We start from the raw sequence: 24622 nt of genomic DNA on the forward strand, positions 1-24622 counted from the left end.
AACTTGCAATTTCTGAGGCTGGTGACTCGGATGAACTTATCCTCAGAAGCAGAGGTGACTCTTGGTCTTCCTTTCCTGGGTCGGTCCTCATGTGTGCCAGTTTCGTTGTAGCGCTTGATGGTTTTTGCGACTCCACTTGGGGACACATTTAAAGTTTTTGCAATTTTCCGGACTGACTGACCTTCATTTCTTAAAGTAATGATGGCCACTCGTTTTTCTTTAGTTAGCTGATTGGTTCTTGCCATAATATGAATTTTAACAGTTGTCCAATAGGGCTGTCGGCTGTGTATTAACCTGACTTCTGCACAACACAACTGATGGTCCCAACCCCATTGATAAAGCAAGAAATTCCACTAATTAACCCTGATAAGGCACACCTGTGAAGTGGAAACCATTTCAGGTGACTACCTCTTGAAGCTCATGGAGAGAATGCCAAGAGTGTGCAAAGCAGTAATCAGAGCAAAGGGTGGCTATTTTGAAGAAACTAGAATATAAAACATGTTTTCAGTTATTTCACCTTTTTTTGTTAAGTACATAACTCCACATGTGTTCATTCATAGTTTTGATGCCTTCAGTGAGAATCTACAATGTAAATAGTCATGAAAATAAAGAAAACACATTGAATGAGAAGGTGTGTCCAAACTTTTGGCCTGTACTGTAGCTTACCAAAAACGTTGTGTGTGCTCTATACATTTTTCTAAACAATTGAAATAATATATCAAGATAAAATTTGTAGCTCAAAGGTAAAATTGCATGAGTTGATGGCTAACTATAATGCACAGATTACAAAAGTACCCTTACCCAGCACTGAGGCTGGGTAAGGATTTCCAGGCCTGAATTTTATTCCCACAGCACTCCTACAGGCCAAACTAAGCACAGTGTGTCACGTTATTCAAAGAGTAGGCACATTGTGCCCTGCAAATGTTTTAATCCGGAAATTCAGCCAACATTTAGAGCCATTAAAAGGATGTTTTTCTAAACATGAGTCATTACCGGTGCCCTCTCTCCATGTGCACAATGACATGCATAAAGGCCCCATCTTAAAAAAAAATACTCATCCTAAATGAAACAAAGTGAAGACATAAAATTGAAACATAATTTTTTTTGTTGATTCACTGGCTAGCTTCTGGATTCTGGTGGTCATTTTCCTGTGAATCAGTCATCCTGACATAAAACTGCATGAATAATTCAGTTGTTATGGGCCCTTACGTTTGCAGAGCAGCATGAAATACTGAATAACAGATCAGCGATGGCACTGGAGCTGCCTCAGCTCTGTCCCTTCTATAAAAGACTTGTCTATCTGGTTACAGTCTCACCTACACAGTTTATTATATTGTGCTGAAAGGATGTAAATTGCACATCCTTACATTTGTTTCACTGTGCATGAAATATAATTTATAGCTGTCCATTTTTGTCATGTCGAAGCAGTAACTGACAGTGACTGTCATAAACCAAAAGGCACAAGGCCTCAGCCATAAAATTTATATGTAGACTGAATGTTCAGCCAGTTAACAGCAGCGTAGGAGAGACTACAGATGGTAGTTCTCAGTTTGAGCCTGCACCAGACCACTCCTTGACACACTAATGTGGATGAAATGTGCACCACAACACAGCTACTCTGAGCACTGGCATTGTAGATATCAGTGTGCAATATTGTGTGACTTAATTTGAGTTGTATCGACTCCACATTAAGAGACGCGCATCATTGTGAAAAGACTATTTCTTGGACAGGTAGGACATGTGGTGCTGATAGTCAGCAAATGATGACCTCTAGTGGATCAGATCTATTGCACAATCTCGCAGCATCATATGAGCCTGTATAAAAAGTAAGGCGGATGCAGACCAAGCAAAGGAGCTCAGATTTCCTTTCCCTTAACCTCCAGACAAGATGTCCAAGGTCCCCCAAGCTGGATGGGAGATGTAATTCCTCCAGGCATGAATGACCTTTCTAAACTCTGCTGATATTGTGAACAATGCCAATAAATATTTTATGGCAAATGTGAAGATGCAACAGCGTAATCATGGTCAAGCTCTCGATGTCTTTTGAATTAACAGAGTAAATCAGGTCATCATTGAATAAATCCACAGTCTTGACATACCTCCTTATTAAACCTACACTAGGAATCTAAGGTGAAGGCAATACAAACGGATTGAACATAAAAAAAGGAAATTAAAAATGAATATAATTATGAAATAAAGTTAGAAAGGTAAAAAAGTCCTTATGTTAACTTATGGTTGTTTCTTTGTTTAGCACTCAACAATGGAAAGGGTGGCTACAAGAAGGCGGTTTTCTTAATGTTTCACATCATTCGATTGTTCATACCTAAGGAAAGTTCATATAGGGAGTGAGGGTGTGGTGGTAAAAGGTACAATTGAGCATGATGACTTGTAATTTAACAACACCCATACAAACAAAGCAAAATAAAACAGACAAAGAAAAACAGCCAAAGGTGAAACATGCTTTAAGCCACCTGTCCCCAACCTTGGGGTCCCAAACCTCACTGGAGGTCGCCAAAGCTTCACAGGGTCTTTAGTGCTAATATCATAGACAACTGGACTTGCTTGAGTTTCTTGAAGACGTTTTGCCTCTCATCCAAGAGGCTTCTTGAGTTCTAACAGACTGGTGCATTAGAATTGAAGACAGTCTGCTAAAACTGAAGAAGCCTCTCATCTTCAAGAAACTCAAGCAAGTCCAGTTGCTTACAATATAGCACTTAAGATTACCATCACCTGGATGACTGACAATCTTCACCGACATCTTCACAGTGGTCGGGAGGGCCTTCAGTAGTCCTACAGCTCAACATTTCATTCATTTCTGTAAAGAAAACTAAAAGAAATTGTTACAATTGTAAAGGTTAAATCATTATTATGATAAAAATTGAAAAAAAAAAAAGATCCAACAAGATAAGGACATAATGAAGACCTGAACATAAGCTATATTCACAGAGCCTTTACTCTCTGCTAAATAGCCTCATCCTGCATTAGAAAAATGCACAGTTAAATACACAGTTAAAACAGCTTAATACTAAAGAGAGCAATAGCCAGGCAGGCATCAGGAGAACAAAACTCTTATCACTATGTATGAAATAAAATAAACAGAGGCCTGTTAGTTTGAGGGTTCTGTGCAGTATCTTAGCCGTTCCTGGGACTGCGCTCTTCTGGACAGAGACCTCAAATGTTGTACCTGGAATCTGCTGGAGCCACTCTCCCAGTTTGGGGTCACAGTCCCAAATGCTCGGATTACCACTGGCACCACTGTTGCCTTTACTCCCCACTCTTTCATAGCTCCTCCCAGCTCCTAGCTGCTGCATCTATCACCACCACCTTCTTATGTGTGTCAGTCAACACCATGTCTGGTTGGTTAGCCATCAGCAGTTTGTCAGTCTGGATCTGGAAGTCCCACAGGATCTTAGCTTGGTCATTCTCAACCACCTTAGGAGGTGTCTTCCATTCTGACCTTGGGACTTCCAGCCCATACTCAGGGCAGATGTTCCTGTTTACTATGCCAGCCACTTGGTTATGGCGTTCCACGTACACTGTTCCTGTCTGCATCTACCCTGCTATTATATGAACTGTCTCAGGAGCATCTTTGCACAGCCTGTACCTGGGGTCCTGTCTGGTGTGGTAGGCCGCTGTGTGCCTGTGCTTGTGCTGCCATGATTAGTGCTTCTGTGCTTCTTTCAGTCCAGCCTTTTACAGCCACTGGTAGGATTTCTTGATGTCGGCCACTTCTTCAATCTGTCGGTGGTACATGTCGTGAGGGGTTTGTCCTTCCATGATGGTTCATCCCCCTCCTCTGCATTCTTGGGTTATATGGGAGAATACTATAAAAAGTTCATAAAAATATCAGGAAAACTTATCTCTGATGGAAAATTCACAGGAAATACATCCAAATGTTTCATTTTACACAAACTTCCAGCAGTTCTGCATTAACTATTTCTGTTAAATGCGACTGTTGTCCCTGGTTTTATATGAGAAAAGGAAAAGATCGCTAGCCACTAGGCTAATTTATACAATGTAAAATGCCATAGGCTTGTGCTAATAACGTTAGCATGTTGTATTTGTGGGGAAAATGTGTCCAGATAAAGTCAAGTGTTTGTCTGTCAATGCTGCGATTTATAGCGAAGCCAATTTGCGTACTTGTGTTTGAAATTGTCTCTATTAAGCCATGTTTAATGTGTGTTTAATGTGTTTTGAATCAACTAAACTTTACAGCACTTCACAAAAACCTCCTCCGCCCACTAGTGTTTTGGAGGTGTAACTGCAGAGTGACACAAACACACCACCACAGAGGTAAAAATGCTCACAATGGCCGAAGCTACACGTGTAGGGTGTAAGCACAACCATAAACCCTCTGTTACTTTCCTCTTTTTTGTAAAAAAAAAAAAAAAGAAAAACTCAGAATGTCCATGGCTGATTAATTTAATCTATCAAACCCCATCTCATGAGTGGTGTGTGAGAGTTTTTAGTTTGTTTGATCTCATGCAGGAGTTCATTAGCGGAGCCACAGAGCCACTTCCCACGTGTCAATGACCATTGGGAGGGGGGGTGCACAAGGGGCAGCCAATCAGATTGCAGGGGGGGCGGCGGCGGTTGCCTCCCATGCCACCATGGAAGCCCCGCTCCTGTTTGTAAAAACTGAAGCCTCACTTCACAGAATCCATTTGTGCAGTCAATTACACAACAAGTTTGTAACATTTAAGCAGTGTTTTGTTTTTTATTTTTGTGAATGCAGCACTGACGGATGCTGAATGTTTGTATCTTTGAAGGAGAAACCACCATGACTCCTGTACTTTTCCTGCCTGCTCACATGCTTACATATTGCAGTAAGCTAAAACATATTTATAGAGACGTCTTGTTCTTGAAGAGTCAGCTTTGATCAGAGGCTGTTTCAATTCCATGTCATTTATCTCAGGGTTTTCCTCCAAATGTCCACCAGACTCACTCATGGAGGAAAATGTTCTAGCAACTTATGAGATTTAACCAATGTCTTTGATTACCCTCAGTAAAGACAGACTGGCGTGGACACAGTATTTTTTAATACAGGATGGATGAGTCTAATAAGTAAGTATATAACACCTTTCAGGAGAAAATGTCACAAAATGTGCCACATTAAAAAATAAGACAACAGACAATCACAAATATTTGTCATATCCTGTAATATCGTTACTGTTATCAGTGAAAATAATAAATTACCAATAGGAGCTGTTTCTTTAAAACTTTATAGGTTTTATTCCTTGCATGTCTGGAATAGTAAAAGCCTGAGATAGAGGACTCGCTTTTCACAGGGAGCAGGGATGGGCAGTATTTCTATTACTTGTATTCAAAATACGTATTTCAATTACATTTGAGTATTTTGTAATTTGTATTTGATAAGGCCGATAAAAAGCAAATGTAATTTGTAACAAAATACTTTTGAGTGGAGTAATTTTGTATTTAAAATACTCAAAATACTTTCTCCACATATCAAAAAACAAAAATAATAGGCTGCACATTCTTAAAATATTGGATGTAACAATATTTTTTACTTATTATTTTTTTTATTTAATTTTTTTTTTATCTATATGTTTTTTTAAACTTGGGCCATTCAATGACCTAGTGGTCTGTTTTACTGGACTGTGCATAACATAGGAAATTGTATGTTGTTGTGGTTGATGCTTGGGATGAGTATGCTACAAATTAATTGATTAATAAAGTTGCCTAAATCTAAATCTGAATCAATAAATAAAATTTTAGGGTAGCCTACATGTCCCTAATTTTTTTTTTCTCTTTTTCATTTGAAAAAAGTTGAAAACAGGGCTCCAAAGGCTCCAAGTTAGACAGCAAACAAGTTAACTAGCTACAGTAGCTAGTTACTGGCATAGTTACTTGTGGTCTCTAATTGCAGCATGTAAATTTTGAGCATTTTTGGTCAAGGACTTTTTGAGTTATTCACAAAAAGATTTGTGGACCAACCGAACGACCGACAGAGTGACCTATAGAGCTGCGGGTCGCTGCAAAAGAGAAAAAGAAAAGAAGTATTTTTTGTATTTGAAAATACAAAATACATGTATTTTATTTTGATACATTTTCTGGCACCAGTATTTTGTATTTTATTTTGATACATTTATTTGAGGGGTATTTTGCATCAAAATACATTCTGATGTATTTTTGCCCATCTCTGACAGGCAGCCATCAGTGATTTCTGAAGTCTGCGCTTTACTACAAAACAAGCTTAAGAACAGAGAGGACTGATTGCACCAAAGAGGTTTTCATAAAGGATGATTGATAATGGATGCTGTTGTAAAAAGTAAATAATAGTATAGAGAAAAGTCAAAGTCAAGTCAAAGTCCATTTATTTGTCTCCCTTGGGAGAAATTTGATTTGGAGACAGGGTACTGCTGCTTAAACAGCACGAAACATACAACAAAATACATAAAAGACAGTAAAACATTCAGCATCTAAAAAAAACAAAACAAAAAAAAAACATACTGGCAACTAGATAGGGACCAATGTGCAAAAAGATATTTGCTCATCTGAGTTATGCAATTTGCCATGTCTACTCGTTGAAGTTAAAGTGCTGGTACACATTAGAGTGCCGGTACATATTAAAGTGCTGGTACATATTTAAAGTGCTGGTTCACATCAAGGTGCTAGTACACATAAAGGTGCTAATACACCATACACAGAAAATAGTACACATAAAGGTGCTAAATACACCGTACACAGAAAAAAAGTACACATTAATCCACCGTATGCAATATACAGTACACAATACCTGCTTACATTTGCTCATTAATGAGCTTGACTGACAACAGGACAAAGGAATGTTTGTACCGGTTGTGTTTACATAAGCAAACCCTGTACCTTCTCCCTGAGTGCATTAGTGAGTATTCGTTGAACAAAACATGAGAACTGTCATTTAGAATGTTTTTTGCCTGAGTGATGACGGCCTGATTGAACAGTTGAGGGTTAAGGGGGGGGGGGGGCTACCTGTGTCTGACAGTGGCTACCTGTGTCTGCCAGCTCAGGTCACTATGTAAATGAAGTTATTTTTCTCTGTCAGTGCAGGTGTACCAAGTTCTTCTCTGGTGTGAGATTTGTGTTGTAATGAACTTAAAGTAAAGAGACTGAGGCTCATCAAGTTTATTCTATTATTAATCAAACACTGACCTGAAGTTTTCCACATTATCCCTATTTAATATGTCCAATAATTACTGTAGGTACATCCCTGTAAACAATCATCTTTATTTGCATTTAATAATAAAAATGTGACAAATGAAAGCAATAGTTGGGTAGATTAGTAGAACTGATCTGTAGACTGCAAAGTCTGGCAGTGTTAAAATGTGGATATGGTAAATATGGACGGTGCGCTTCGATGCGCACAATGACGTCACATTTTAGCAAGACGTTTAAAAACTCCATTATTATAGTAAACTGGACAAGAAAGAAAAAAAGGTTAATTTGTTCAGGGCAAATGGAGTTTGTATTTTTTAGTTATAATAAAAATGCCCCGACAGCTGTGGTGGAGCTGGACTCATCCTGAGGACGGCTGCTATTTTCAGATGTTTTTATTAAATTACTCTAAAATCTGTGTGTAACAGCAAAATTGTTTGATATGCAGAAAGCTCTCAAGGTAACCCGCCGTTAGATCCTCACATATTCTGTTGTGTTTTTAATGCAGTTACTGGCGCTGTGCCACGTGCGTAAATTGTGCACAGCGCCTCTTGTGGAGACGCACATATCGATCCAGCTGAAATTACTGCAAATATTACCAGATATATATATAAACTCAAAAAGAAACGACAAAATAGAAACAGTCGCAGTGAACCAACACATAACGCTCAGTGACGTCAAGTTATTGGTAAAACTTGTCACTTTATCTCATCACAGAATCTACCTTATCACGGTCAAGTTAAAAAGTGATGGGCATTTTAAAGTGTCAGTATGAGTGAGGACGCAGTCAGGTGTGGAGGCTGCATCTCTACATAGTTAGATATGGACTTGATCTCAGGCCTTTTGAACATGATTGGATGAGACTTTAGATCACAGAGGTGAGATGTGACTATGACAACACACGTGCACAAAATGGAGGTGAAGGATTCCACGGTTGCTATGGTTTGTCTCAGGTGCATCATTTATACACGAGATCATCATTTCAACACAAACAAACCCGACAGCGGTCAGAAAAGTTTTCTCTCAGCTATCACTCAACGATTTCATCAAACTTCACACTTCTGCTGAGGACTTCTTGCATCCTGACAAAGACTTAAGTCTCACAGACACTCACGGACAGCGACTCAACCAACTTCCACCATGCAGACTGTAAGATTTCAATACTCTGACTGTTTTTCTGTGTTTTACCGTCGAGGCTTTGAAAGCCCTCAGAGTTCACACATAACGTCACATTGTTAACAGGCTGTGCCATGGAGGTCAATTAGAAACATTTCTAAGTTTCCAATTTTAATTTTAACAACCACTGACTGCTAATTCACACAATTTGACATTTTATTTTCAAAGAGGTGAATTCAGAGCAAAAAAAATCAGATACATGGTTTTCAAAGTAATACATTAGTAACACTTTATCTGGATCGTCCATCTACAGATAGTTTACAGAAGATCTGTAACATTTCAACAGCTTATTAGTTGAGATTCAAGTAGTGGCTGTTAAAATTAAAGTACTTGTTTTGCTTTTTATATATTAAAGTGGGAATATTTATATTAAAATACTATTTATTAACCTCAGGGAAGACTGTATCAGATCAATTCATCTGTTCATTTAAAAATAAACAAAACCATTAAAAATGGCCGCCTCTCTTTAAATAATAATTGAATCAACGCCTGTGTCTCATAAAATAATTTATATCACAAATGTATATCAGCCAGCTTCCACCTGTGGTAAAAAGTAATATTGTGAATTTAAGTGTAGCCCTGAGTACAACTCTGAAATACATGAATTTACTGTGTGAGTCCCAGCAGATATGTGAACTTAGTAGTTTGTGGTAATTTAACAGGTGTTTTTGTAGTAATATGCATCACTGACACATGATAGCAACTAACATTATAAGAGCCTTAAGATAAATCCTGATTCATTACCTGACCTTGCTGTCCTGTCCTGAAGAAGGCGACTGTATAAACACTTTAAGATCTTTATTATTTAAATTTGTGCTCACATGTTGTTTAATGAAAATATTTAGTCAGGTTACCACAGCAAATCTGAGGCCAGGTAATATTTCAGCACAGAAAAACTGTGCACACACACAAAGTGTGTGAGGAACGAGGGTAAAAAGCACAGCAGCATATTTTGTCCCGGGGCCCCTGGCAGGTTAATCTGACCCTTTTATGGAGACATTTTAAGGAACAAAAACTCAGTTTGTTGAAAGGACTAATTGGCCCACATGCTCATGAAGAGTAATGTCATTTTCTCCAGGAAAGTTGAATCTGTTGCAGAAAAATGGGACATGATAGTCTCATCATTCAGTGCTGTTTGTTGCATTTACTGTACTTGTGAAACCTCGTTCTAACATGACTGTATATTGCAGCCTTCTGATGTGCTGGTCCACCCGCTGGACCACAGCTACCACAGAGTGTCTGCACGCAGGTCAGAGGGAGCCAGGAGGCCTGCAGCCCGCAGACAGTGCCAATGCTGCAGAGACGACCAGGTCAGACATTTGACTTTCATATTTTGGACAGAAAAAATGTTTATAGATGTAATTGGACAGCTTATACAGAATTTTAAAAAACACATGTCAGAATAGATTGTGAATACTCAACATTGTCAGACACAGTACTGTACAGCTCTATTGCTTATTGGGCTCATTTACATCACAGTAACTTTCCTGTTAAGTTCCCATCAAAGTTGACAGAGTAGTCCTCTGCACTGCATCTGATGTCTTTGTCTCATGTGAGATTATAACAGCATGTTGTTAAATAAGACCCTGACTGGAGCCTGACATCCCCTCATGTGTTGCTGACCTTCCCCAGGTGGCGACTTCAGGGCCAGATCACCAGCACTCTGCTGGTCCTGCTGCAGACCGTGCCCAGAAGAGGAAGCGGACCTCAGTGGCTCGTCCTTCCGAACCTTCAGAAGCTCCAGAGGTGGTCAGTTCTGTTGCCACACCTCAGCCCTGCACCTCAGCCACTGACATGCCATCTCTTTTGAATTTGGTCCCTAGGCCTTCTGCGACCATCTCTCTAGCTGACCTGCCAGTGTGCTCCGGTGTGGCCCCCAGCTCCCAGCCCTCCACTGCTCCGCTGCCTGACGACGGCCCCCTGATGATCCACAACCGCACCGTGGAAGAGTACCAACGCATCTACCACGAAGTTGTGGACCCCATGCTGAGGTGTGTTTGAGTCAGAATCATCTTTCAGTCAGATCATCATGACCGTCTTTAATAATTATTACTTCAGAATCATAATTAAGCTTTTTAATCACGTTTCATTATGATTTAATTTCTGTTTCTTCTGCTCCTCACAGGTACCCGGATGGCCAACTGCGTCCATACAGTCTGGCGTTGGGGAGGAGCATCAAGCAGAGGCTGTGGGAGCGCCTGGAGCGTCCAACGTTCACCGAATCAGTCTGTGAGGACAGACTGGTTCGTGTGGGCGTGTCATACGGGGTTGAAGACCACCCTCCCCTGTATGACGTGGACACTTCAGGCAAACCAGAGCCCTGGACACCGCCACAGAAACAAGCTAAGCACTGAACATTACTCATGTTAGCTCAAATATGTAAATAGTTTGTAGTTTAAGGTTAAGTTTTGTAGTTTACAGTTAAGTTTTAGTTTTGTAGTTTAAGGTTAAGTGTTGCAGCTGTGTGCTGCAAGATGTACTCCTCTCCACCTCTGTCACACAGCCATCTACTGCCTCCACCCTCTGCCTGCATCTTTTACCAGCCAATTGCTGCCCCATGCTCCACCTGCAGACTCTGAAGGACAGCTATGGAAACATCTCCACCAGCAGCCTCTGAAGTTTCCTGCTCCACCTCAGACCAACAGCCTTTAACAGCCACTATTAGCCTCTACCATCCACAGCCTCTGCCAGCAACCTGCACCTCTGCCTCCACCTGCAGATTCTGGCAGAGAGCTGCAGCCAAACCTCCATCTTCCACCACCGTCAGAGTTAAACTGGCCAAACCTCCATCTACAGCCTCTGCCAGCAACCTGCAGTTGCCGCCTCCACCTGCAGTTTCTGGCAGAGAGCTGCAGCCAAACCTCCATCTACCACCTCTAGTGTTCTGCTCCACCCTACACCAAAAGACCGACACAGCCATGCTCAGGTTTAAACTGGCCAAACCTCCATCTATAGACTCTGCCAGCAACCTGCAGTTGCCGCCTCCACCTGCAGATTCTAGTAGACTGCTGTGGCCAAATCTCCAGCTACCGCCTCTAAAGAGTCCTGCTCCACCTTACACCAAAAGCCCGTCACAGCCATGCTGAGGTTTAAACTAGCCAAACCTCCATCTACAGCTTCTGCCAGCATCCTGCACCTCCGCCTCCATCTGCAGATTCTGGCAGACAGCTGTGGCCAAACCTCCACCTACAGCCTCTAAAGTGTCCTGCTCCACCTTACACCAAAAGCCTATCACAACCATACTCAGGTTTAAACTAACCAAACCTCCATCTACAGCCTCTGCCAGCAACCTGCAGTTGCCGCCTCCATCTGCAGATTCTGGCAGACTGCTGCGGCCAAACTGCCACCTACTACAGCCTCTGCCAGCAACCTACACCTCCGCCTCCACCTACAATTTCTGGCAGAGAGCTGCAGCCAAACCTCCATCTACCACCTCTAGTGTTCTGCTCCACCCTACAGCAAAAGCCCGTCATAGCCATGATGACAGATAAACTAGCCAAACCTCCACCTACAGCCTCTGCCAGCAACCTGCAGTTGCCGCCTCCACCTGCAGATTCTGGCAGACAGCTGTGGCCAAACCTCCACCTACAGCCTCTAAAATGTCCTGCTCAACCTTACGCCAAAAGCCTATCACAGCCATGCTCAGGTTTAAACTAGCCAAACCTCCACCAACAGCCTCTGCCAGCAACCTGCAGTTGCCGCCTCCACCTGCAGATTCTGGCAGACTGCTGCGGCCAAACCTCCACGCACTACAGCCTCTGCCAGCAACCTGCAGTTGCCGCCTCCACCTGCAGATTCTGGCAGACAGCTGTGGCCAAACCTCCACCGACAGCCTCTGCCAGCAACCTGCAGTTGCCGCCTCCACCTGCAGATTCTGGCAGACAGCTGCGGCCAAACCTCCACGCACTACAGCCTCTGCCAGCAACCTGCAGTTGCCGCCTCCACCTGCAGATTCTGGCAGACTGCTGCGGCCAAACCTCCACGCACTACAGCCTCTGCCAGCAACCTGCAGTTGCCGCCTCCACCTGCAGATTCTGGCAGACAGCTGTGGCCAAACCTCCACCGACAGCCTCTGCCAGCAACCTGCAGTTGCCGCCTCCACCTGCAGATTCTGGCAGACAGCTGCGGCCAAACCTCCACGCACTACAGCCTCTGCCAGCAACCTGCACCTCCGCCTCCACCTGCAGATTCTGGCAGACAGCTGTGGCCAAACCTCCACCTACAGCCTCTAAAGTGTCCTGCTCAACCTTACGTCAAAAGCCTATCACAGCCATGCTCAGGTTTAAACTAGCCAAACCTCCACCGACAGCCTCTGCCAGCAACCTACAGTTGCCACCTCCACCTGCAGTTTCTGGCAGACAGCTGTGGCCAAACCTCCACCTACAGACTCTGCCAGCAACCTGCACCTCCGCCTCCACCTGCAGGTTCTGGTAGACAGCTGTGGCCAAACCTCCATCTACAGCCTCTGCCAGCAACCTGCAGTCACCACCTCCACCGGCAGACTCTGGCAGATGGCTGTTGTCCCTCACTGATGCCTCCACCTACAGACCTGTAGCTCCATCTACACCCTCCTGCGGCAGCCTGCACCGCTGACTCCAATCCTGTTGCCATGTGAAGACCTCAGTAGAACAGCAGGGACCAGAGATCCACTTGTAAATACAACCATTCAGATAACAAACAATGCTGTGTAACAGTATTCTGGGTTGATAAACTGAAGCCACCTGTCTGTTTACATTCTGTTTACATCTTCTTCTTCTTCTTCTTCTTCTTCTTACAGGTATTTCCATACGTTGAGTAAAAGAAGAGCCCTCCTTCCTGACTGTGCTGCTGAACTACATCGACCAGAAAGAATTCCTCCTCCTCTCACTCGTCTGAAATCAAGGTAGTGTGGATCAGGATGGTGTATGGCAGTATGATTTGGTAGTGTCTGAGAGTCTAGCTGTGCATCAGGTCATTAGATTTTTGAATGTATGTTAGCAATGATCAGGCCTGTAGACGTCACTGTGTGAAAACAGAGATGTTTTTATCTGTGTGATAGAAGATCTTTTTATGTGTTTTGTTCAGACCCCGTTGGACTTAATGGACTCCCAGATACATCAGTAGCTGATCGAGCCCCCCTCCCCTCCCCCACTTCCTCTTCCTCCCCTCTCTCCTCTTCCTCCCTCCCTCCCTCCCCTCTCTTTAAACCAACCGGTCGAGGCAGACGGCCACCCACCACAGAGCCTGGTTCTGCTCGAGGTTTCTGCCTGTTAAAAGGCAGTTTTTCCTTGCCGCTGTTGCCACAGTGCTTGCTCGTGGTGGAGATTGTGGAAATTTGTTGGGTTTTCATTAGTGTTCAGAGATCACTTTTGTGATTTGTTGCTATATAATTAAATTGGCTTGAATTGAATTTGCTTAAAAATGCCTCTGTGTCTCTCACTGTCTTATAATGTTAGAAAGTTAGAACAGTTAGAAATGTTGCAGTGTGATAAAAAAAAAACTGTCTTGGGTTTTTCAATTCCTAAAAAGCCTTCAGCAAAAGCTCATCAGTCAGATGTAATCATACAAATGTTTAAAACTGTGTCATTATTATTTTTTATTTAAAAAAAATTATTTAAAAAAAACTGAACTTCTAAAAGCTTCCTACACAAAAACAGACAACACTTTGTGTAATTTTTACCAACAAATAGTGACAAAACAAGAAGTTCAGAGATGATTGAAAAGGATGATTTAGTGAGGCAAAATAAATAATCTACTGTCCCTTGTGAAACAAACACTCTCAGGATGCTGTGGTTACACAAACTGGTTCCAGACACACAACAAGGCTCACTGTTGTCATCTTTTAATGGAAAACTGAATTGTATTGATAGATATTGATTACATAGATATTTATTGATATTATTCTTGGTGAATGAAAATAAACCATAATGTAACCTTAAAGATACAAACTGCACTTTGATGAATTCATTAGCGAGTTATTACATATTTACAAGACTATGAACAGTTGTTTTTGTGACTGAGGGCAAGTGCTAGGTTGTAAACCTGACCAACCCAGTCGTCACCACAAACTATCCAATCACCATGGGCTTAACCACTCACCTATGTCAACAGATGGAGGAGATTTTTATATAATCTTATATAATGTACCATATACATATATAGGGTGATATCAGCTAAACTGAGCCATCAGGTAAAATGAGCCATTAACGGTTTGAGCCTCCTAGTTTTTTAAATTTCAACAGACAATGGCTGCACATTATTTCAAATTGTTGTTACAACTGTACTTGACAAAAAACAATTGAATTGATGGTCTATGGTTGCTGTGGTGGGTGGGGCAATGCTTCACGTCCAGCCTGCTGAGGAGAACTGTGAGGTGAGCGGCCTGGCAGAAAACCAAAATTCCTGAAAATGATAAGGTTGATAAATCAGTAAAAAAAAACAGCTATACATCTAGATGAGTGGCTCCTTTTAGCTGATCAAGTGGCCCATTTTACCAGAACACGGCTCATCTCAAAAACATGGGACAACTGATGCTTCAAAAGCTATAGGACCTGAACAATTATATTTTATTATATCAATTCAACAAAAAAATATTATAAACAGTCCATATTAACTATAAAAGCACAACCCAGTGTCACACATTGCTTTTTCTTAGTTTCCTAAGTGATTTGCCAAAAAGTGGCTCAATTTAGCTGATGTCATACTACGGAAGCGTATTGCATTCAATTGACAAATAAAAAAAAGCCCTGTTTCCGTTTTTTGGGGTATTTTTTTTTCATGAACAAGGAGACGAGATACTTTGAAATCTCGCGAGAAGCTCCCACCTGGCACCTGCAAGTGACCCCTGCATCCATGGTGACTCCTGCTCATGGATGTATTTTGCATCCGTGCTCCTGCTCCTAGACAATTTCAGCTTTATTTACAGGTTGTAACAATGTTAGCTGACAAACGTGTATGGGCATGATAGGCAAAGTTGTTACAACCTGTTATTAACCTAACCTGTTACACTGAGCGATAGACCTACACTAGAAGGATGCAGTCGAAAACATAGCTAGATTATCATACCCTGTGTGTAACTTATTACGTGCCTTACCCTTATTGATCCCGTATTGACTCCTCCCATAAGCAGGAGTCACCATGGATGCAGGGGTCACTTGCAGGTGCCAGGTGGGAGCTTCTCGCGAGATTTTGAAGTATCTCGTCTCCACGAAAAACAGAAAGAAATGACCACAAAAAAGTACAAGAAAAAAAAATACCCCGAAAAACAGAAAAAAATTACCACGACAAACAGGGAAAAAAATACTCAGAAAAACAGAAAAAAATTACCACGACAAACAGGGAAAAAAATACTCAGAAAAACAGAAAAAATTACTCAAAAAAACAGGGCTTTTTTAATTTGTCAATTGAATGCAATACGCTTCTGTAGTATACAGTATAATAGTATACTAATTACACAAATTTATCTGATTGCTTGGTAGACTGTTAGGTGCAAACAACTTTCTTTAGATTGCAGTTACACACTGTTTATGTCTTCATCTTGCTTTTGTTGGCCGCATTAAATCTTTCACCTTGTAAGGAAGATGCCTATGACCTTTTCATTTTCCACTGTCAGTGTCAACATTAAAATTATAATTATAATCAATCAATAATCCACTCTATGTTGTAAACAAGAAAAAATTTGGGAGCCATTCAGAAATGACAGTGTTGCTGCTCTTAGCACAGTTTATCAGCTTTACTGTCACTGCACACATGAAGACAAAAGTCTGCCATTTTTCTTTGTAAACATGAATTATTGTTTGGATGTTCACCCAGTGCAGCACTTGGAGGTATTGTTCTTCGTCTGTTTAGAACAGATTTTGTATAACAGACGAAGAAGAACAACTTCCGTTTTGGGACTTGCACTCACCGGAAATAAACAAAATCAGACAAGCTCAGAGGAGGGAAGAAGCCCAGATGCTGCAGCAAGTAACGTTTATACTTTTAACAAACATTTACAAAACTCTGTGTATCCCAAGTGTCGAAAACATTAGTGTGCGTCTACAAGTTGCCCACGAATATGTCAAATTATTTTTTATGTTAAACATTTAAAAAATGATGATAAGCGTAAGCTGTTTAGTGACAGAGAGTAAACCTGTGACAGGTTCAGCGTTAGCTAGACTGTTAGCCAAAATACTAGTTATTATATGAACACAACAGACGAAGATAGAAATAATGTGCACTTAACCGGTTACTGGGTTCGTCAACTCGCAAACAGTCGGTAGTAAAAACGATTGCAGTTGTTTTTAATGTATCAGACAGAAAGATAGATTATAACTTGTCAGCTAACTTGAGCTAACGTCGGTTAAATATATTATGAGTTTGTTAGCCTGAGTTTAAATTTCCTAACGGCTCTAGCTAGCTTTGTATGCTAACGGCTGAAATCGCTTCTTAGTAATGGTGTTGTAGCACACAGTTTTAGAGCTGTAACGATTAGTAAAGTAGTCGATTATTCGGATCGACGGGAAATTAACAGACAACTATTTTAATGAACAATTGATCGGTTAAATTATTTTCATGTGAAACTGCTAACAATATAATATATTCAGTTTCTGAAATTTGAGGAGTTGCTGCTTTCCTTGGTCATAATAATACATTTAGCATTTTGGGGGGTATTGGAAATAATGTTATCGGTTACATGAAGTCTCTGTAGGCTCTAGGAAATCTGTTTCATTACGCTGCAGTTTCTACAGATAAATCAGTAACAAATATAATCATTAGTTGCACCCCTACACTGTAATTTTTTTCTCTCTGTTAAAATATCTGTTGCTGTATTTCTCTGTTTAGGTGGTCAAGATAGTGTGCAGCAGCAGCTGAGCACACAGATCAACATCATGATGACGACCAAGAGACTTGACAACTTTGAGGTGGCGTGCGAGTGGGATTCATGCGACTTCAAGGGCCGCACCATGGAGGAGCTGAGCAATCATATGTCATTACATTTAAAGGACTACCTGGGAGACAATGATGCCTTAGAGGACCTGGGTGAGTGAGGAGGATACAGGACACACACAAGGAGTAAGGCTATTTCACTTGCAAGGCTGGGAGATGTTACCTGAAACCACTATGACAGTTTAGTCAGTCTGACCTTTAGTCAGGACATCCCATTGAGACTAGGATCTGCTTTGCACAAGACGAGACACAGTAGAATAATTAAGTGTGCTACAGAGACATGATGGCATTAAAAACAAACACAGACATCTCTAAAAGGTCGGTATTTTTCTGTGGGATCAATCTTTGGATCTCATCTGTGATCTGTTGTTTGTTGCAGTAGTAAACCACATTAAGTTGTTTTTAAAGTGGAATTATCAGCGTGTGTGTTCAAGATAAATCCATAGTCAAAAATAGGTATGAAAGTCAACTGCAAAGTAGTTTTCTAGTCTTCAAGAGACAAACAGTCTCACATTTTCACCTTGGTAACAAACAGTATCTTCTACCTGCAGTAGACCTCTTAATGATTCTGTGTACTGACCAATAATCAGAAAATTGCCAGTGATAACACTGAGTTAGTACCCTTTCACATTGGGGGACAATTTCTCTGTGTTTCCTCTTGAAGCAACAACTATTTTTATCCCACACATCTGTCATGGCATCTTTTTTTCCAGCTCTTACTAATCTGCACCCGTGCTGGCATTTTCTCCAATATTGGAGTGACATTTTCTGTTAGTTAGACAGGAGCTTTGCTGACAAGATTTTCTTTTATGAATAAAGCCACGCAAACTACATGAATTCTCACTGACTGACAGTGACTTGTTTTTACTCTGGCTTAGATGTTGGACTTTCAGTTGCATTAACAAACTAGGCAACAGCTTGTTTAGTCTAGTTACATCATTTATATGAGGCTGGATATAAGTTTGTGTCTATGTTCAGTTAGTTGCCCAGCCCTACTCAGTCACATCTCATCATGCTCCCTGTACATACTGTAACATCTGTCCTTTCTTCATTGCAGTAATTACTTTGCTCCTGTCTTTGTTTAGATGAGTATGCTTGTCTCTGGAATGGATGTGAATTTCTGGCCATGGGCAGCCCTGCAGAGCTGGAGGTCCATGCTTATTTCCACAACTACCACGGTAAGCTCAAGTTCATCGGGTCACAGCTGCTCAAGTCCCGTCCTGATCTGCCCAGCTGCAACCAAGGCCTGCACAGCAACAACCTGGTTCCTGAAGGATCTGATGGATACGTTTGCCAGTGGGAGCACTGCGATGTAAGTATTTTAAATGCTTTTTCATCTGCCATCAAATAATTGAGGGCACTATTATTACAGAATTAATATTTTTGTCTTTATATAGAGTACATTCAACAATCCTGAGTGGTTCTACCGACATGTGGACAATCATGTTGAAAGTGCTGAGCCACAGTCTCTCCTGCAGCAACAACAGGCTCTCTTCTGCCACTGGTCAGGTACGACTGAGTAAGAGGAAGCCAAAGAGCTGTTCCAAGTACATCTAACTTTATCTAATCATATCTATATGTCATGTTTCTCTTACAGGATGCGATGCTTTCTTCAAAATCAGATACCGTTTGAGAGAACACATGCGAAGCCACACACAGGAGAGACTCGTAGCGTGTCCTACATGTGGCAGCATGTTCTCCAGCAACACAAAGTTGTTTGACCACCTGCACAGACAGGCCGAGCCAGTTGGTGAGAAGGACACTTCATTTTTTTTAGGATGATCATGTGCTAAACATATTGTATAGATTCTGACTTCTGTAAATGTATCTCATTTGAACAGAGTCACTGGTATGTGAACATTGTGGCAAAGCTTTTTCCAGCGAGAGGCTTTTGAGGGATCATGTCCGTCAGCATGGTAATCATTTAGTACAACTTTTTGTTTCATTTTCATGAATGTTTTGGTCAGAATAAAATTGTCATAGAGTTAGTCATTGAAAAGAAGAGGATAAATCCATTTAATGTAATTGTACTTAAAAGGTGCATGATGGATCACTGATAAACTAAGCTGACCATCAGTTGGCCAATTTAGCCTTTTATCAGGGAATATATTCAATTTTTACTTTTTCCTTTCCTCCCAGTGAATCAGGTGAAGTGTCCCTTCTGTGACATGACCTGCACCACTTTGGCAGCTTTGAAGATCCACATCAGGTTCCGCCACTGCGATGAGCGTCCCTTCCCGTGTGACTTCTGTGACAAAAGGTAGACTTTCAAAACAGCTGATTAGATGTCCACTTGACAGCAGCTGTACTTGAGCAAAAGTGGAGCTCAAGAATAGTTTGTCAGTTTACAACCCCCTCTAAATTGTGTTTTCTCGTCAATTTGGCACTAAAGTAGAAAAATCAAGTTTCACCTATTTCAATAAAACATTTATCTTTAAATTGCTGTATTATAAAGGATGTCATTCATTACCTATTGGTAAGTAAGTAAACGTCATTTATATTGCGTTTTATTTGTGTTGCAAACAAAAACACTGTTGAGAAAATAGGAGACGTGGACGACACATTGTTGCCTTCAGCACCAGCGTTCATAAACATGCTGTTTCTTCCATCTTCTGTTGTTTTGTTTCATAATGTTACCTGCTCTTTGGCTATGTTTACAGTACAATTTCAGTCACATTAGCCCTTTTAAAGGTCCCATATTGTACAAAGCGTCTTTGAGTATCCTGAAAAGAGCTATATAAATCCAATGTATTATCGTTATTATTATTTACATGTCTTTTTATAATTATAAGGCAGGTGTAGGTGCTATATAAATACTGTAAATACTCAAATACTCAACATTTCTTATAGCACTTCTGCAAAGAATTTAAGGATTTCACTACAATCCATAATATTATGAAAACATTCAGAGAATCTAGAGAAATCTCTGCACTTAAGGGGCAAGGCTGAAAACCAGCAGTGACTGCTGGTGACTTTTGACCTCTCAGGTGGCACTGCATTAAAAACCGATATAATTATATAGAGAATATTACTACATGGGCTCTGGAACTCTTTTGGCACACTGTTGTTGGTAAAGACAGTTTGTTGCTGCATCTTCAAATGCAAGTTAAGACTCTACCACGTGAGAGCCTTATTTCAACAACATCCAGAAACACCACAGAGCTCATCTGAGATGGACTGACACAAAGTGGAAAAGTGTGCTGTGGTCTGATGAGTCCACATTTTAAATCAATTTTGAAAATCATGGACGTTGTGCTCTCTGGGCTTAAGAGCGAAAGGAAAATCCAAGTTGTTCCTGGCACGAAGTTCAAAAGTCAGCATCTGTGATGATATGCAGGTGTGTTGGTACCCACGGCATCATGGGTAACTTGAACATCTGTGAAGGCATCATGAATGCTGAAAGGTACATATTGGTTTCGGAGCATTATATGCTGCCATTCAGATGACATTTTTCTAGGGGACGTCCCTCCTTACTCCAGCAAGATGATGAGACACATTCTGCATGTTTTATAACAGCGTGGCTTCTTAGTTAAAGAGTGTGAGTACTAAACTGGTCTGTCCGCAGTCCAGACCTGTCCTATTTAAAAATGTGCTGTGCATTATGAAACGCAACCCACGACAATGGAGATCCCAGACTTCAGTTGTGTGTCAAACAAGAATGGGAAAGAATTTCACTTTAAAAACTTCAACAATTACTCTCCTCATTTACCATATGCTTACTGAGTGTTGTCAAAAGAAAAGGTGATGTAATGCACTAGTAAACATGCTCCTGTCCCAGCTTTTATGTAACATGTAGCAGGCATAAAAATATTTACAAAAACAAGAAAGTTTATTAGTTTGAAAATTAAATATCTTGTCTTGTTGTGTATTCAATTTTTGGAATTTAGGTTGTATAAAGGAGTTCCTTTATTAGTATCTTTTCTCTTTTAAATGGATTACCAAACAGTGGAAAAACCGTGTAGTAACTAATCACTTTAACATTTTGTAGTTACTTTCCTGTGTGTTTAATGGTGTCTGGTATATTTTTGAACTAATCAGATTTTCAGAAAATCTGTGGCATTTTTTAAAAAAATGTTACAAATAGAAATAAAATCATAACTTAACTGGAACAAAACCGTCATGTAAAGTTGTATTTTAAAGACTGCATCATAAAATCATGTTATAAATATTTTTCTTTACAGATTTAAGAACCCGAGGGATCTTCAGAAGCACACAGAGGTTCACAATGAAGGAACTGTGTATCACTGTACAGTGGAGGGTTGTGATTATTCCTGTTACTCATTCCAAACCATGAGCCACCACTTCAAGAGAGTACACGAGGTTTGTCAGATCATCGTCATTACAACCTGCTGCAGTCTTGTTCACAGTTATCATGCTTTGTTGTTAATACCACTACATATATTTATCAACAGGTCGGGGGCATGTCTAAATATAAATGCCATATCTGTGATAAGGTCTTCTCCTGGTGTTACACTCTCACGCTTCACCTACGCAAGAAGCATGAGCTAAAATGGCCGTCTGGACATTCACGCTTTAGGTAACGGCTGATTTCATAGATTCACTCTGTGGTGCATCAGATGTAATTCATTTAACAAGAAGTAAAGACTGAAATAATACGTGTTTTATATGTGGTTGTTCGTGTGCTTTCTTCACAGATACAGAAAGGATGTAGACGGCTTCCTAAAACTCAACATGGTGCGGTTTGAGACTGTAGAAGTGACAAAGGAGATCATGAAGAACATGGTTAAAAAGCCGCAGAGCCTTCGGAAAAGTCAGAGAACCAGCAGCCGGAACAAGAGGGCTGCAGTCACACCGGTGAGCGGGCCAAGCTCTCCCGCGGGATCCTCCTCGCCTTCCTCCAGCTCCTCCTCCTCGTACTCCTCAGAGCTCTCTGGAGGTGAGGATGTTTCATCTCAGCCCAGCCCCAGAGACAGTGACTCTCCCGTCTATTGTGTCATGAGCACCATTCCTCACATTGAGGAGGAGCCTGGAGGAGTATCTCAAGAGGACTGTGATGGCAGTGGGACATCTGGAGCAGTCCAGGCCCTGACCGAGGTCGCGAGGGGCCTGGGCATGGACGTGGTGTGATTCCTGCACGCTGCACTGCACCACGTATCCATCATGGATGCTCTTGTAGCTGTTATGCATTGACATTGGTTTGCCTCTTGTCCTATATTTTTGCTGTGGAGCTGCAAGTGAAGACTGGAACTGTTTTTTTCTAGCCAAAGCTTTCTTGTGGTCTCCTGTGGTTTTAGAGTGGTGCTTCATTGAGATGGTTATTTCTTCACTGCTGTTGGAGACCACAGTTTTATTTTAGCAGCTCTTATTAACTCCAATGGCCCAGCTTGGCTTTGTGATGTCTCCCATCTAAGGGATTGCCTGTTAATCCCACTAATGATTCTGATGAAGCTTACATGAATGAGAAGACTTGAAAGCACTACAAAGTGTTGTTCTTCACGTGATCTTTACACACAGTGTTCCAGTGTCTGTGATTTGTCCATGAAGTTGCCTGACAGAGGATTTCAGAAGTCATTATCTTTTATGCTAGTCTTAGAATTTTGCTTAATTTTATTGTTACAAATGTGAAATACATTTTTTATACAAAAGTAAGACTTTCTTGTTTCAGTTTTTACTTTTCTTTTCCTGAGTCACTTTTGCTGTGAGGACGGTAATGTTGAACGGTCAGTCGATCAACCATTTTGGTCCTGATTTTTAACCTAGAACCAGGTCAAAAACATAAATCATCATGTTAATTCATAAAGCACATTTAAAAACAACCACAGTTGACTAAAGTGCTGTACAAATTGAAAGAACGAGTGAGGTAGTTAAGGATGGATGTGATGGAGCTGGAATCCCCTGGGTTTAACAAAAGGTAAATTTGTGTGTCGTCGGCATAACAGTGAACGGAGACATTGTGCTTGCACCATAGACTGTATAGAATAATGGACGTAGCTACCGTGACTGCCATTTTGAAGCCCGGAGTTCACCATTTGGGCTGTAACCATCTTGGTTTTTGAGCCAGCATTGACCATATTTGGACGAGAGGCTGGAGCTGTGGATGAGCGAGGGGTGTCACTCAAGCAGTCCTGCACATAAATATGCGTAACTTTAAGGCTTAATAAAATGTAAATGGTTGAATTATATAAAAGCTACAGAGACAAAAAATAATTTTGTATACCAGGTTGTAAACATGCTTATTTCTACTGTAAAGTTGAGCAGATTAACTCTCTTTTTGGATCCAGCCTCAAGTGGACATTCAAGAAACTGTAGTTTTCAGCCCTGAAGGGTGCTGCTTGGTAAAAAATTTAATTTGTCCAATACTTTGGTTTATGACCAAGTACATGCAAAACAAAAGGCAGTCGCATCAGTTGTGTTTCCTGCTAATTGACCCTTTGCGAAATACCGTCTTGGACGCAGACTGGCCAATCATAACGTAGCATCAGGCCGGCTCAGACCAGGGTTCGACAACAACACAGCTGTGCTCCATTGACTCTAATGCAATCATTTCAGATTTCCTTCATTTTCAACCTGGTTTTGTGGATTTGGAGCTAAATGTTGTAATGTAAATGTAATGTAAATGTGTATTAATGATACTCGTTACCTGGAGAGGTTGGAAAAAGATATACGTTTCTTCCCTGTTCCAAAACCAAAATCAAACCCTGAAAAGTGTAGGGTTAGCTAGCTAGCTACTGAAGATGTAGCCTACTGAATGTATACACATGCTGCTTTTGATTTTTAATGATTTTAACAGTGAAAATCAGACCGACCCTGCTGTACAGGAACCAGTGAAGGGAAGCAGGGAAACTTTGCTGATATTCAACCAGCTGTGTGTCATCACTTTGTGCGCAGATGAACGTTGTTTGACTTTCCTTGGTGATCCCTGCCTGTCCAGCGGCAGAGGTCCAGGGGCTGGCAGTGGCACGTTCATCTGCAAACACTGCGATGCCACACAGCTGGTTCAATATCAGCAAAGTTTCCCTTCATATTCATTGTCTTCTGTGACGATCAGCAGTGATGTGGTGGTTCACTTTTACACTGTGATCTGTAGCCTATAGTTCGGCTTTAGCTTCAAACTATCTTTGTCTTTTTAACCTGTTGTTGCTGCTGAGTCAGTTTGACATCCTGGATATATCCTTCAAACACAGACTGTAGACCCCTCTGTCTGCTTCTCTCTGGAATCACTGTTTCATTTTTCCAAAAATATAATATTTCTTCAGGGAGTGCAGTTAGTTACAGTGTGGGCTCCATGCTTACTCTGACAGCTTGTTGGACCATCACAAAGGGGCAGGGCTTAGTGAAAGGTCAGTTACTTTTTGAACCTTTTCTTCCACCAAACATGAGCATTGATATCACCTGACTTTATTTTAATAAATGAGCAAGCACG

At 41.1% G+C, this 24622-nt stretch overlaps 1 protein-coding gene across 2 annotated transcripts; it reads left to right on the top strand.

Annotated features, from left to right (window-relative positions):
• The first annotated feature begins 16222 nt into the window (after window positions 1–16222).
• Window positions 16223–24621, top strand: LOC117259372 (histone H4 transcription factor). Of its 2 annotated transcripts, none has more exons than XM_033630661.2 (10): window positions 16223–16275; window positions 17134–17331; window positions 18324–18550; window positions 18636–18747; window positions 18836–18988; window positions 19080–19154; window positions 19378–19498; window positions 21420–21558; window positions 21651–21775; window positions 21894–24621. In XM_033630661.2, exons 2-10 carry the CDS (start codon window positions 17181–17183, stop codon window positions 22324–22326), a joined length of 1536 nt encoding a protein of 511 aa, XP_033486552.1. In that variant the 5' UTR covers window positions 16223–16275; window positions 17134–17180; the 3' UTR covers window positions 22327–24621. The 2 variants fall into 2 exon arrangements, with proteins under 2 accessions (XP_033486552.1, XP_033486553.1); XM_033630662.2 differs by having other exon boundaries at window positions 16227–16271.
• Window position 24622: the final 1 nt, after the last annotated feature.

This window comes from Epinephelus lanceolatus, chromosome 4, assembly GCF_041903045.1.
Source record: "Epinephelus lanceolatus isolate andai-2023 chromosome 4, ASM4190304v1, whole genome shotgun sequence".
Classification (NCBI taxonomy): domain Eukaryota; kingdom Metazoa; phylum Chordata; class Actinopteri; order Perciformes; family Serranidae; genus Epinephelus; species Epinephelus lanceolatus.